Consider the following 12,974-nt stretch of genomic DNA (forward strand, 5'->3'; position numbering starts at 1 on the left):
AACACAACGAAGGTGATGTGTCCTTCTTAGGGAATGATAGCAGGATGCCCATGAAACCAGCTTGTCCCTTCACTGCAATGTTAAGCTTCATCACTTAGGATCTCAGCCCCATGTTTTGAAATAGAAGGTTATCCACGTCCTCCTTTCTGATTTTCTGTGGTGATCACCTTCTGGAAGGAGTCTGAACAGTAAGACAAAACAATAACAGCATATCTAATCTTAGTTTAGTGAAGCTTGCCATCAGTTGCTATTTTTACACCTGTGATTTTATTCCAACAATTCTATTTTGTAATAAAATGAATAATTAAGTCCCCCCCACACACACACACATTCACTGTTTTATGAACATTGTATAGGGTACTCTGCAGTCCTAGCACCCACATCTATAAATGGAACTTACCTGCACTTTGCAGGGCTGTTGAGCACTTCAGACAATGATCCAAGAGCACGTGGAGCCTGGGGAGGGAGTTTCAGGTTATATATGAACACGTGCAGCCATTGTTCTTTCTCAGACCCCTTCTGCTTTCTGATCTTTGACCAAGGCAGTGGTCTTAGATTGGGTGGGGCTTCCTGGGCCCTGGCTATTTCAGATCTGGGACAAGTCCACAGAATATATATTTCCAGGAAAAAAACCCAAAGGGCACAGACTTCAGGGAGTGGGGCTCAGCCTACTGTCTCTGCAGGGACCCCCTGAGCCTCAGCCACACCTGCCTGGAGAGCATCACAGCTTCTACCCCTCCTTCTGGAAGCCCTTGACAAAGCTTTCCTCAGCCCTTGAGGAAACTTACCACTTTAGCTAGTTTTCAAAATAAGTAAATAAATAAACAAAAAGAAGATGGAGGTGTGGAGTCTGGGCGGGAGGTGTTCTTGTGCTATAAGGTTTGTGTGATCTTAGCATTTCTTGTGCTCAGCTCATTCCTGCAACACAGGAAGGTGGATTAATGCTTTCCTCAGCTCCTCCCAGTCACCTTTCCACTTGCCTGAAGTTTACTTTCTTTCTTTCTGGGCCCTAGAAATAGGGAACCTTTTCTCTGTTCCATGCTGGATCTCTATTTGCATTCTCTTCCATAACTCAGGATTTTGTCCCAGCTCAGCCTTGCTAATAATGTCCACAGCAGGAAGTAAGTAAGCAAAGTCAATAACTATAATTCTGTGGATTATTATGTCAATAACTATAATCTGTGAATAATTCCGTTCCTGCTGAGGCTGATTGTTTAAGGCTTTCCTTTTGGACCAGGGATATCAGCATCTAAAAATATTTTCTGATTTAGTGGTCGGTTACAATCTAGTCTCTTAACTATTTCTTTCCCCTGTGCCTCCACTTAAAACGGTTCTGATGGACTTTGTTGTTGTTGTTATTATTAGAGATGGGGTCTTACTATGTTACCCAGACTAGCCTCGAACTCCTGGGCTCAAGAGATCCTCCCAGTTCAGCCCCCCAAGTAGCTGAGACTACAGGTGAATGCCACTACACCCAGCTCATTGCCTTTGGTTTTGTATGTTCAAGCAGATTTAGCCCAAGAAACTGGAGACAGTTTTGCTGAGCAGAACTTCATCTCTTGGCTTTGCTGTTTGTTTACCTTGTTTTTTTTGTTGTTGCTGTTGGTTTTACTTAGTTTTGTTTTTGGAGCTAACATCCATAACTTTTGCTATGTATGATACAATCCCGTGTATGACCCTGGGCAAGTGACTTAATCCATTCAGGGTCCAGGTTCCTCTTATGGGAAAGGGATGCTTGATAAGACACTGTTCACGGTTCCTTGCAATTTACTATTATGATAGATCTTTGATGAGCTAAAAATGTAAGCCAGTTTCCTTTTTCAAATGTATGTTTTTCTGGAGGTGGGGGAAGATTTTCATTCCTTATGGTTTCCAAAACATCGCTTTCATACAGGACTAGGGTAACCAAGTTCTCTAAACGAATGGCAATAGTGATGTATTTTTCTTAAATCCTTTTCTAACCAGTATTATGGGTTTGTGCTATACCGGACAACACTTCCTCAAGATTGCAGCAACTCAACACCTCTCTCTTCACCCTTCAATGGAGTCCACGATCGAGCGTATGTTGCTGTGGATGGGGTAAGAATCATCTCTGAACTGTGTGTTTTGTCCCGGTGAGGGTGGGGATGAGCAGCCTGCACTTGTTAACACAGTATTTGGGGGCTTTGCTCACCTCTTCAACCTCAGGCTCCCCCCATCACTTTTTTTTTTTTTTTTTTCAGACAGGTTTTTGCTCTGTTGCCCAGCCTGGAGTATAGTGGTGTGATCACAGCTCACTGCAGCCTCAACCTCCCAGGCCCAAGTGATCCTCCTACCTCGGCCTCCAAGTAGCTGAGACTACAGGGGTGCACCACCATGCCTGGCTAATGTTTTGATATTTTTGTAGAGACAGGGTCCTACTATGTTGCCCAGGCTGGTCTTGAACTCCTGAGCTCAAGTGATCCTCCTGCCTCAGCCTCCCAAATTGCTAGGATTACAGGAATGAGCCACCACACCACCCTTCTTCTTGGTGACCCTTAGCTGTGCCTCTTGCTTGCTGTGAGGCCTCATGCATGTGCCATTTGCTGGAATCCACCCTACCCACCATCTTAACCCAGAGGGCTGTGCTTGACACCCCACCCTCTCAGAAGCCTCTGGGTCTCCCCAACCAAGGTCACCCTTCTCTGACTGATGTTGCCTGTGCCTTCTTTGCTCCTTAAGGGTGGGGTCCATTTCCAATTCAATTTTGTACCTGCCACTGTACAAAGTTTGTTGAACTTCGTGCCTTTATCCTACATGAGAAATTATATTCTAAAGGACTGCTGGTGACAGTTATTACTGAAATGCACAAAGAACCGTGTTTCATAACAAAAGCAGATGCAGTTCAGGACTTCCAGTCCGCTCACTGAAATGGTCACAGGAAGAAACACAGGAAAAGAGTTTCCTCACCAAGAAAATCTGTTCAGAAGATTTTAAAATATTTCCCATTCTCTTGTAATCAACAGCTTTCTTTTCAGTGGGAGCAGATTACTAAGACATTCTACTCTTTTGATGGTGACTGTTTGTTCGCTTCTAACTTGGGTGTTGTCTTAGTGAATTACGATCATTGTACGGTCAATTTAAAAAGTCTAACCTTTAAAAAAGTTAGGAATATGTTGCTGATCAAATACCTGTTGTTTTTCCTCATTCTATTATATAATGTTCGTGGTTAATGCATCATGTCAAGTATTTTGAGGTGAAAATACTCCACCTAACTCTCTGATTTTATCTCGTTTATCTGATTTTGTCTTATCTCTCCATGTTGTTCAGAAGCAATTTTTTGTAAGTGACTTTTGTGCTGTCAGAACACGAAGCAGCTCCTCTAATAAGAATCCTCCCCTGGAATTTGTCTCCCTCTTGTTTCCACTAAAAGTAGATGGCAGTAAAACATTCCAGGGCAAAGGAAACCAGCTTAGACCGTTCTGTGCTCTCAGCTGTGTCTGGCAATTTTCCTAAACAGGAAGCAGTGATTGGGGGAACTTTCCGACCTGGCCAGTAATTTAGGCTAAGATGCTATCAAACCATTTCTTTCCAAGTCTGGTGACACTTCAAGGCAAGAAAATGAGTGCTAAATTAACTGAGCATGCTGCCTCTCCTTGCTGACCTTCTTACCCTCAATTCAATTGTCATTTGGTCTTGAACCCCACAGATCCCCCAGGGAGTCCTTGAGCGAAACAGGGTGATCACTCTGAACATAACAGGGAAAGCTGGAGCCACTCTGGACCTTCTGGTAGAGAATATGGGACGTGTGAACTATGGCGCATATATCAACGATTTTAAGGTAAGACAAACCACACTGTCAAGACTAAGGTTCAAGGGGTGACAGCTTAGAAGTTGAAGCCCAGTACAGTGGCTCACACCTGTAATCTCAGCACTCCTCCTGCCAAGGCAGGAGGATCACTTGAGGCCAGGAGTTCAAGACCAGCCTAGGTGAAATAGTGAGACCTCTACGAAAAAAAACTTAGCCAGGTGTAGTGACGTGCACCTGTGGTCTCAGCTACTCAGGAGGCTGAGGCAGGAGGATTGCTTGAGCCCAGAAGCTGGAGATTAAAATGACCTATGATCATGCCACTGCACTCTAGTCTGGGTGACAAAGTGAGACTTTGTCTCAAAAAAAAAAAAAAAAAGAAGAAGTAGTTGAGCTATTTTGAAGAGCTGTTTTCCTCTGTAGGTGATGAGAAAGTGGAGCTTTGCAAACAGAACCTTTCCTCTGTATTTGAGTTTGGTCATCCTATAGAAAGAAACAGAAGGAGGAAGCCCGTCCACCATGCTCTTCCTCTGCTTAAAAAGACCACCGAGCTCACTGAAGGCACTCCTTTGCCAGCAAAGCCAGCTGAGCCTCTGTTCTGCCCTGTTTTATGGGTTTGGATGGTTAGTCCGTGGCAAACTCTTCACTTGTAGAAAGCCTCTTCCCTTGGGGCACTGGCTATCACCTCTGTTGATTACTCCTGTGTCCAGATGTGTAGCCCAAATAAGTTTTTCTAACACATATTTTTAGAGCATTATTCAGCAAGCATTTGTTAAGCTCCCGCTCCGCAAGATGCCCCGCCAGGTGCTTTGGGGAATGCAAAGGTGTCAAGAGACAGGCTCCTCTCAGGGAGCTCACCCTCCACAAGAGGAGAGAACACCTCATCAAGGAAACAATGGCACCACCCAGGCTAGGACAGGACAAGTGTCTAGGCTATTTCCTGACCCTCTTGGGATCAGGCAATTACATCTTAGGGAACTCCGGGAATAGCTGTATGCAGGCCACCTTTGCCTCCAGTATAAATGTCTCTCTCATAGTTCTTGTGCTCAGGGTGGACTTCGTGGCCTCCTGCCTGGCTCTCAGAGGCCACACTGACCCATGAGAGTGACTCGACTCTGTAGTGTAGTCTCTGGGTCCCCAGTACCTGTCAAAGAGCCTGACACACAGCCACCTGGTTAATATTTATCAAATTACTAAATGAGCAATCGAGACTTGGTATCTGGGATTCTACTGGGAATGGGGAAGTTCCCTACATACAAGCCAGGGAAGGGGAAGTTAGCTGAGCCTTGACAGCCCAGCCCTGGCCTGTGTGGAACAAATAGAGCAGCTTCTGAATTCAGGTCTGAGATTTGCCATCATCATCATTACCCTTCCTATCTTCCTAAGGTGTCACAGTATTCTCATGTATGTTATCTCACTTGGCCCTCATAACAGGTGAGTGACTCGGGTGTGGTCCTCCCCGTGACGACAGCTGAGGTGCTGAAGGCCAATATTTCTCCTGGCTGCATCCATCGTGCGTGCTGCATCCGCAGTGGGGTGACTGTTCCTTTGTATCCCCCACTCACTCATTCCTTTTGTCCCTAGATTCCATCTTGAGACAGGATCTCGCTGTTACCCAGCCTGGAGTGCAGTGGCACAATCTCAGCTTACTGCAACCTCTGTCTCCTGGACTCAAGCAATCCTCCCTCCTCAGCCTCCCAAGTAGTTGGGACTATAGGTGCATAGGCCAATTTCTGTATGTCTTGTGGAGACTGGATCCCTTTTTGTTTTGAGACGGAGTGTCGCTCTGACACCCAGACTGGAGTGCAGTGGCATGATCTCAGCTACTGCAACCTCTACCTCCCAGGTTCAAGTGATTCTCATGCCTCAGCCTCCTGAGTAGCTGGGATTACAGGCACCTGCCACCACACCCAGCTAATTTTTGTATTTTTAGTAAAGATGGGGTTTCACCATGTTGACCAGGTTGGTCTTGAACTCCAGACCTCAAGTGATCTGCCTGCCTTGGCCTCTCAAAGTGCTGGGATTACAGGCATGAGCCACTGCACCTGGCCCATCTTTTTTGGTGCCCATCTTTCTCTATTCTAGCAGTGACTCTCAGCCAAGCTCTGAAAATTTGGGAAGTTGGGATCAATCACTCTAGCAGCTCAATGCCCTTTCTGTAGAAGCAGAAACTCTGGGCCTTCTATGGAGACATCATGACCTGCAGAGGAGAAAGTTATAGTTTGGGGAATATATCTCTTCCCAAGGATTTGTAATTCAACCTCCAGTTAGATCTGTGTTACTTTGATGTACAAATATTTTGAGGTTCATTTCCTGTTGATGTTTTGTATCCCGGTTTGCTTTTCCCATTTCCATGGAATGCAGAGACATGTACAGCCTTTTTCCTTCCCTCCCCAGCTCACTGTGCTCTGTTTCTGCTCTGCAGGGTTTGGTTTCTAACCTGACCCTCGATTCCAATATCCTCACCGGCTGGACGATCTTCCCACTGGACACTGAGGATGCAGTGCGCAGCCACCTCGGGGGCTGGGAACACCGTGACAGTGGCCGCCACGATGAAGCCTGGGCCCACAGCTCATCCAACTACACGCTCCCGGCCTTTTATGTGGGGAACTTCTCCATTCCCAGTGGGATCCCAGACTTGCCCCAGGACACCTTTATCCAGTTTCCTGGATGGACCAAGGTACGTGTCTTCATGGCAAGGGTTTGAATTCAGGCCTCAAACTTTTGGTTGTTAGTGTCTGAGAAAGAATCACAAAGAGCCGTTAGCAAGATACCATGTGACGGTTTTGAGTGTGGCGTTTTGGACATTCTTCAGGAGGTGGATTGTGGCAGATCTTCGGGGATTCAGTGTTCAGAGGTGGCGCCATCTGCCCCCTTGTCATTGGTTTCCTGTAGTGAATGACACCATCCTGCCCCCTCCAAGAAGAATCATGACGCCCTTTGATACCGATTATAGGGGTGCTTTCTCTTTATCTTGAGGAAAATCCAGTCTGGACAAAGGGGTGGATCCCTCTGGGAGAGTCTGTCTGTTTTTCATTTATGCCAAGCCCAGTGCTCCCAGAATACCCCCGCCTGCATCCAGCCCCGCACCCCTGAGGCTCCTGCCACGGTCTGTCTGCTCCTCCTCCCCTCCTCATCCATTTCACTTCCCAGTCACTGCCCCTTGTTGTTTGAAGACACTGCCATATCTTCCTTCACCGCCTTCTCCTCTCCCTTACATCCTGTTTTCATCCTAGATCGTCTTACCATCCCTCATTCAACACACTTCTCATTCTGTGGCCACTATGTGCCCAAGGTGTGTGCCAGGCACTAAGGATCCAGTCGTGAATAAAACCAGACATGGTCCTTTCCCTCATGGAACTTTCAGTCTAGTGGGGGAGGCAGACCTATATTAAACAGTAAAACCATAGCTGTGATGGATACTAAGAAGGGCTATGGGGTTGATAATTATTGGGGCATTTGGCCTTGTCAGGGAGGTCAGGGAAGCCTTCCCTAAGATAGCGATGCTTGTCAGGATATGAAGGATGACTAAGAATTAACATGGCAAGAAGGGAATAAAGCATGTTTCTGGGAGAGGGAACAGTGTGTGCAAAGGCCATGGGGTTGGAGGGGGAAATGTCAAGTGTGGAAAGTAGGTAGAGACTAGATTGGGACCGGTCTTATAGGCCACGTTAAAGTTTTGTCTTTGTGTTGAGAGCCATTGAAGCAGGAGAGTGACATCATAAGGCTGTGATCTGACAAGCTCCTCTGACCCCATTGTGCAGAATGGTTTGGGTAAGGACACTTACAGATTCAAGGAAACCATCTAGGAGGCTGGACCATAGTCTCATTGAGAAACTGGGATGGTGGTATCTAAGATGGAGATGACATCAACTATTTGAGAGATGTCTGAAGTTGGATCAATAAATTGTAACGATGGACTGGACATGAGGGTTTGGGAAGAGGGATATGTCTTGGATGACTCAGGTCTCAAGCTTGCAGCTAGGCAGAATGGTACCATTTGCTGAAAGAAGCAGGTTCAGAAGGGGACTTGGGCTTAGAGAGGGGGGGTCATGAGTTTGAATTTAGACAAATTGTGTTTGAAAAGCTGCCTTAGTCCATTTGGGCTGCTATAACAAAATACCATAAGCTGGGTGGCTGATAAACAACAGACATTTATTTCTCACAGTTCTAGAGGCTAGGAAGTCTCCAAGATCAGGGCACCAGTAGATTTGCTGTCTGGTAAGAGTCTACTTCCTGATAGACGGCACCCTCTATGTCCTTACATGGCTGAAGGGGCAAAGGAGCTTTCTTGGGTCTCTTTCATAAGGACACTAATTTCATTCATGAGGGCTCCACCTTCATGACCTAATCACCTCCCAAAGGGGGCCCCGCCTCCTAACCCATCACCATGGGGGCTAGAATTTTAACAGATGAGTTTTGGGTGGACACAAACATTCAGACCATAGCAGAGGCCTTGGAGAATGGCTGTGAAAGACAGTATTAGGAGAGGGTTGTTGGATCTACAGACTGGGAATTTAGGGCAGGGATCTGGGCTGGAAATGTATGTAGAATATCATTGTTGTATAGATGATTGTTAAAAACATGGGCTGGATGAGGTCCCTTAAGGAGAGAGGATGCAGAGGGAAGAAAAGAGGACCTAAGGCTGATCTTTGAGGGACAAAAACATGATGAAAAGTGAAGAGGAGAGACCAAACAAATAGAAAACCAACATTTTTGCTGCCAAGAGTACAAATAAGATAAAGACAGAAGCAATTCGGTGGATTTAGAAGCAAGGAGGCCCTTGGGAATCAATAAGCCTTGTTCCAGTGGAGTGAAGCATCTCCCAGCCAGATTGCATTCTATAGGGAAGAGCAGGGTAAGGAATAGGAACATGAGTACTTGAATATAAACATTCTTTTTGAGAAATTTAACTCTGAAGAAAAGGAGAAAATTATGTTAATAGCTGGAGGAGGAGAGGGCAAAAGATGTACATGGTGTGTGTTTAATAAAAAGACCTTTTATTTATTTATGTATTGCTTGTTTAAAATTTATTGAAACGTATTTTTATTATTCTGTTTGAAATATTTTCTTTTTTTTCTTGAAATGGACTCTGTCACCCAGGCTGGAGTGCAGTGGTATGATCTCTGCTCACTGCAACCTCCACCTCCCAGGCTCAAGCGATTCTCCTGCCTCAGCCTCCGGAGAAGTGGGAACTACAGGCACGCGCCACCACGCCTGGCTACTTTTTTTTTTATATTTTTAGTAGAGACAGGGTTTCACCATGTTTGCCAGGCTGATCTCGAACTCCCGACCTCAAGTGATCCACCCACTTCACTCAAATGATCTGCCCACCTTGGCCTCGAAAAGTGCTAGGATTACAAGCGTGAGCCATCACAGCCAGCCCGTTAGAAATATTTTCTAGTTTCTCTTGTGATTTCTTCTTTGACCCATAGATTATTAAAAAGTATGTTTTACTATGCACAGTGGCTCACGCCTGTGAATCCCAGCACTTCGGGAGGCTGAGGTGGGTGGATCACCTGAGGCCAGGAGTTCAAGACCAGTCTGGCCAACGTGGCAGAACCCCATCTCTACTAAAAATACAAAAATTAGCCAGGCATGGTGGTGAGTGCCTGTAATCTCAACTACTTGGGAGACTGAGGTGGGAGAATCTCTTGAACCTGGAAGGCAGAGGCTGCAGTGAGCCAAGATCATGCCACTGCACTCCAGCCTAGGTGACAAAACGAGACTCTGTCTCAAAAACAAACAAACAAAAAGAGTATGCTGTTTAATTTCCACAGATTTTGGGTTTGTAAAAATATCTTGTAATTATTAATTTGTAACTGAATTCCTCTATAAAACTTCTAACATTTCTCTCTAGGGAGAGAAATCTCCATGATCTTGGGTTAGGCAAAGACCTCTTAGAATTGGCACCTGAGGCATTATCCTTCCTTAAAGAACAAAAATTGATAAATTGGACTTTGTCAGAATTAAAAATGTTTGTTCTTCAAAAAGCGTTTTTAGGAAAATAAGAATCCAGGCCACAAACTGGGAGAAAATAATTTTCAAATCATATATCTAACAAAGGACTTGTATCTAGAATATATAAAGAATTCTTACAATTCAATAATAGACAAACAGCCCAGTCACAAAATGAGCAAAGGACTTGAATAGACATTTTACCAAAGAAGGTATAAGATGGCTAAGTACATTTGCATTTGTATACCTTCTTTGGTAAAATGTCTGTTATAAACTAAAGTTAGTGGCTGATTAATACTCAACATTATTAATCATCTGGGAAATGCAAGTCAAAACCAAAATGAAATACTACTTCACACTCACCAGGATGGCTATAATAGTAAGAGAGGCAATAGGCAATGTAGGAAAGGACATGTGGGGGAAAGGGAATCTTCCCACATTGCTGGTAGAAAGATAATATGGTACATTTGGGAGCATAGTTTGGCAATTTCTTCAAGGGCTAAACGTCGATTACCATGGAACCTAGCAATTCCACTCCTAGATACTACACAAGAGAAAGGAAAACATGTTCACATAAAAACTTACATGCAAGTGTTTACAGCAGTATTATAATAACTATAAATTATAATTAATTCAGATGTCTATCACCTGACAAGTGGAGAAAGCATGTATATCCATACGATACCTCAGTAAAAAGGAATGGAGTACTGATAACATGCCACAACCCAGATGAATCGGAAAACTATTATGCTAAGTAAAAGAAGCCAAAAGTAAAAGGCTACATACTGTATGACTCCATTTCTATGAAATGTTCAGAAAAGGCAAATCCATACAGACAGTAGGTTACTGGTTGCCTAGAGCTGAGGGTGGGAATGGAAAGTGACTGTTAAGTGGGCATAGGGTTTCTCTTGGAGCTGATGGACATGTTCTGAAACTAACTTGAATGATGGCTGCACAGTCTTCTTAAATGTATTTAGACTTATTTTATGGCCCAGCACAGGCATATATCTTGGTGAACATACGTTTGGAATTTTAGGCTTTAATATCCTCTCTCTGGCTGCTTGTTTCTATGCACCAAACTCTCATGCCTACCAACCTCACTCTTAAATCTTTTTTTTTTTTTTTTGAGACGGAGTCTTGCTCTTGTCACCCAGGCTGGAGTGCAATGGCGCGATCTCAGTTCACTGCAACCTCTGCCTCCCGGGTTCAAGTGATCCTCCTGCCTCAACCTCTCGAGTAGCTGGGATTACAGGCACCCGCCACCACACCTGGCTGATTTTTGTGTTTTTAGTAGAGAAGGGGTTTCACCGTGTTGGCCAGGCTGGTCTTGAAATCCTGACCTCATGATCCGCCCAACTCGGCCTCCCAAATTGCTGGGATTACAGGCGTGAACCACTGCACCCAGCCTTAAATCTTATTAATGACCTAAAACATTCCACCATTAAGGCTACAGTTCTTCCTCTACCAAGCCTAGGCCTTACCACAATCTTTTTTTTTTTTTTTTTTTTTTTTTTTTTTTTTATTAAGACTGAGTTTCGTTCTTGTTGCCCAGACTGGAGTACAATGGCGCAATCGCGGCTCACTGCAACCTCCGCCTCCCAGGTTCAAGCTATTCTCCTGCCTAGCCTCCCGAGTAGCTGGGATTACAGGCATGCGCCACCACGCCCAGCTAATTTTGTGTTTTTAGCAGTGACGGGGTTTCTCCATGTTGGTCAGGCCAGTCTCAAACTCCCAATGTCAGGTGATCCACCCACCTCAGCCTCCCATAGTGCTGGGATTACAGGCGTGAGCCACTGCGCCCGGCTACCGTGATCTTTTTTTGAGAGCCATCAGTCTGCCTCCCGCCTTGCCCCTTTGCCTTTCTACTCTGCCTCCTTCATTCCTCCTCCATGTAGATCCACTGCTGGCATCTCTGCTGGTTCACCAGTCACTGAGCACAGCTGAGGGGCTTCTTAGCGCATTCATCGTGGCTACCATCCCCTCATTGTTGCCAGCCTCCAGAAGCCCTCAGATTTGCTCAGCAGTCCTTGGTCTCTCTCTGCTCCTTTGCCCCACTGGCCTTTTCAACCTTCACCACCCTCCTAAAGCCACCTGAAGACCTCATCCTCCTTGACTGCTATCAGGTGTAACTCCTTTGTTCCCTCAGCTTCCTGTCAGACTTATCTCTCTGCCTCCGCCCTCATTTCCTGCCCAGTGGTATCTAGGAGGAAGTCTGAGTTCTGAATCCCCTCCCCACTGTCTTCCTCCAGGCCAAGACCCTGTTCTCATACTTCCCCTACCTGCATTTTGTCAGCCCTTTCCATCTTTCTGCCAAGTCCCATTTTTCAGCCAAAAAGTGGTAACTAGGAGCTCTAGGACTTAAAAACAAAGACCTCCCTGGATCTTCCCCTTTAGCTAGCAAGCATGTTCTTGTTCCCTCGATCCCTCGATCCTTCGATCCCTCTTTTCCTCCCCTCCTAATGCAGTGGAGACAAATGGAAACTAGGACATGTTGGAGGTCAGAGGGAGGTTCATCTTGATCAAATCATAAAGGTGTCACATGCAAGAGTTACTGACCCAGGAGTTCTGCTCAACACTTTATAGACACTATCTCCATAGCCATCAAAAGAGGCTCCTGTGGTAGATGGATCATTATCTCCAGTTTGCAGATGAGTAGCTGGAGGCTTAGAGAGCTAAGTAACTTGTAGGAGGTACAGAAGTGCTCAGTGGCACAGGTACCTGAGCCCCATGTGAAAAAGCAGGTGGTATTGAGAACCAGTGAGAAACTCGCACTCATTATCGAGGCTGGGGCTCTTTACTTATTTGATCAGTCTGATGAATGCTCTGCATCTCCAGGCTTGAAAGTACACCTCCACACAGTATTTGTGAATGTGTCAAAGGGTTCAGACCCCCGAAAGCCCATCTAATCCATATGTCCACTCAAAAACTTGTACACAAGTATTCATCGCACCATTATCCATAATTTCCATAAGGCGGAAACAGCCCAAATGTGCATCAACTGAGGAATCAATAAACAAAATGTACTACATCCATACAATGCAATATGATTCGGCAATAAAAAGAAATGAAGTATTGATACATGTCACAACATGGAAGAATTTTGAAAACATGGGCTAATGAAAGACACCAGTCACAAAGGACTGTATGTTGCATGATTCCATTTACATGAAATGTCCAGAACAGGCAAATTCATGTAGACAGGAAGATCTGTGACTGCCTAGAGCAGGGAAAAGAGAGTGTTGGTCAGATG

At 45.2% G+C, this 12,974-nt stretch overlaps 1 protein-coding gene across 3 annotated transcripts in view; it reads left to right on the forward strand.

Annotated features, from left to right (window-relative positions):
* LOC105470937 (galactosidase beta 1) overlaps positions 1 to 12,974 on the forward strand; it is a 109,478-nt gene that overhangs the window by 85,788 nt on the left and 10,716 nt on the right. For all 3 annotated transcript variants that reach the window (XM_011723287.3, XM_071090757.1, XM_071090756.1), the window contains 3 exons: positions 1,966 to 2,079; positions 3,668 to 3,799; positions 6,192 to 6,446. In XM_011723287.3, the coding sequence (XP_011721589.2) occupies positions 1,966 to 2,079; positions 3,668 to 3,799; positions 6,192 to 6,446 (501 nt within the window). The remainder of the gene's footprint in view (positions 1 to 1,965; positions 2,080 to 3,667; positions 3,800 to 6,191; positions 6,447 to 12,974) is intronic.

Source organism: Macaca nemestrina, chromosome 2 (assembly GCF_043159975.1).
Source record: "Macaca nemestrina isolate mMacNem1 chromosome 2, mMacNem.hap1, whole genome shotgun sequence".
NCBI classification, from domain to species: Eukaryota; Metazoa; Chordata; class Mammalia; order Primates; family Cercopithecidae; genus Macaca; species Macaca nemestrina.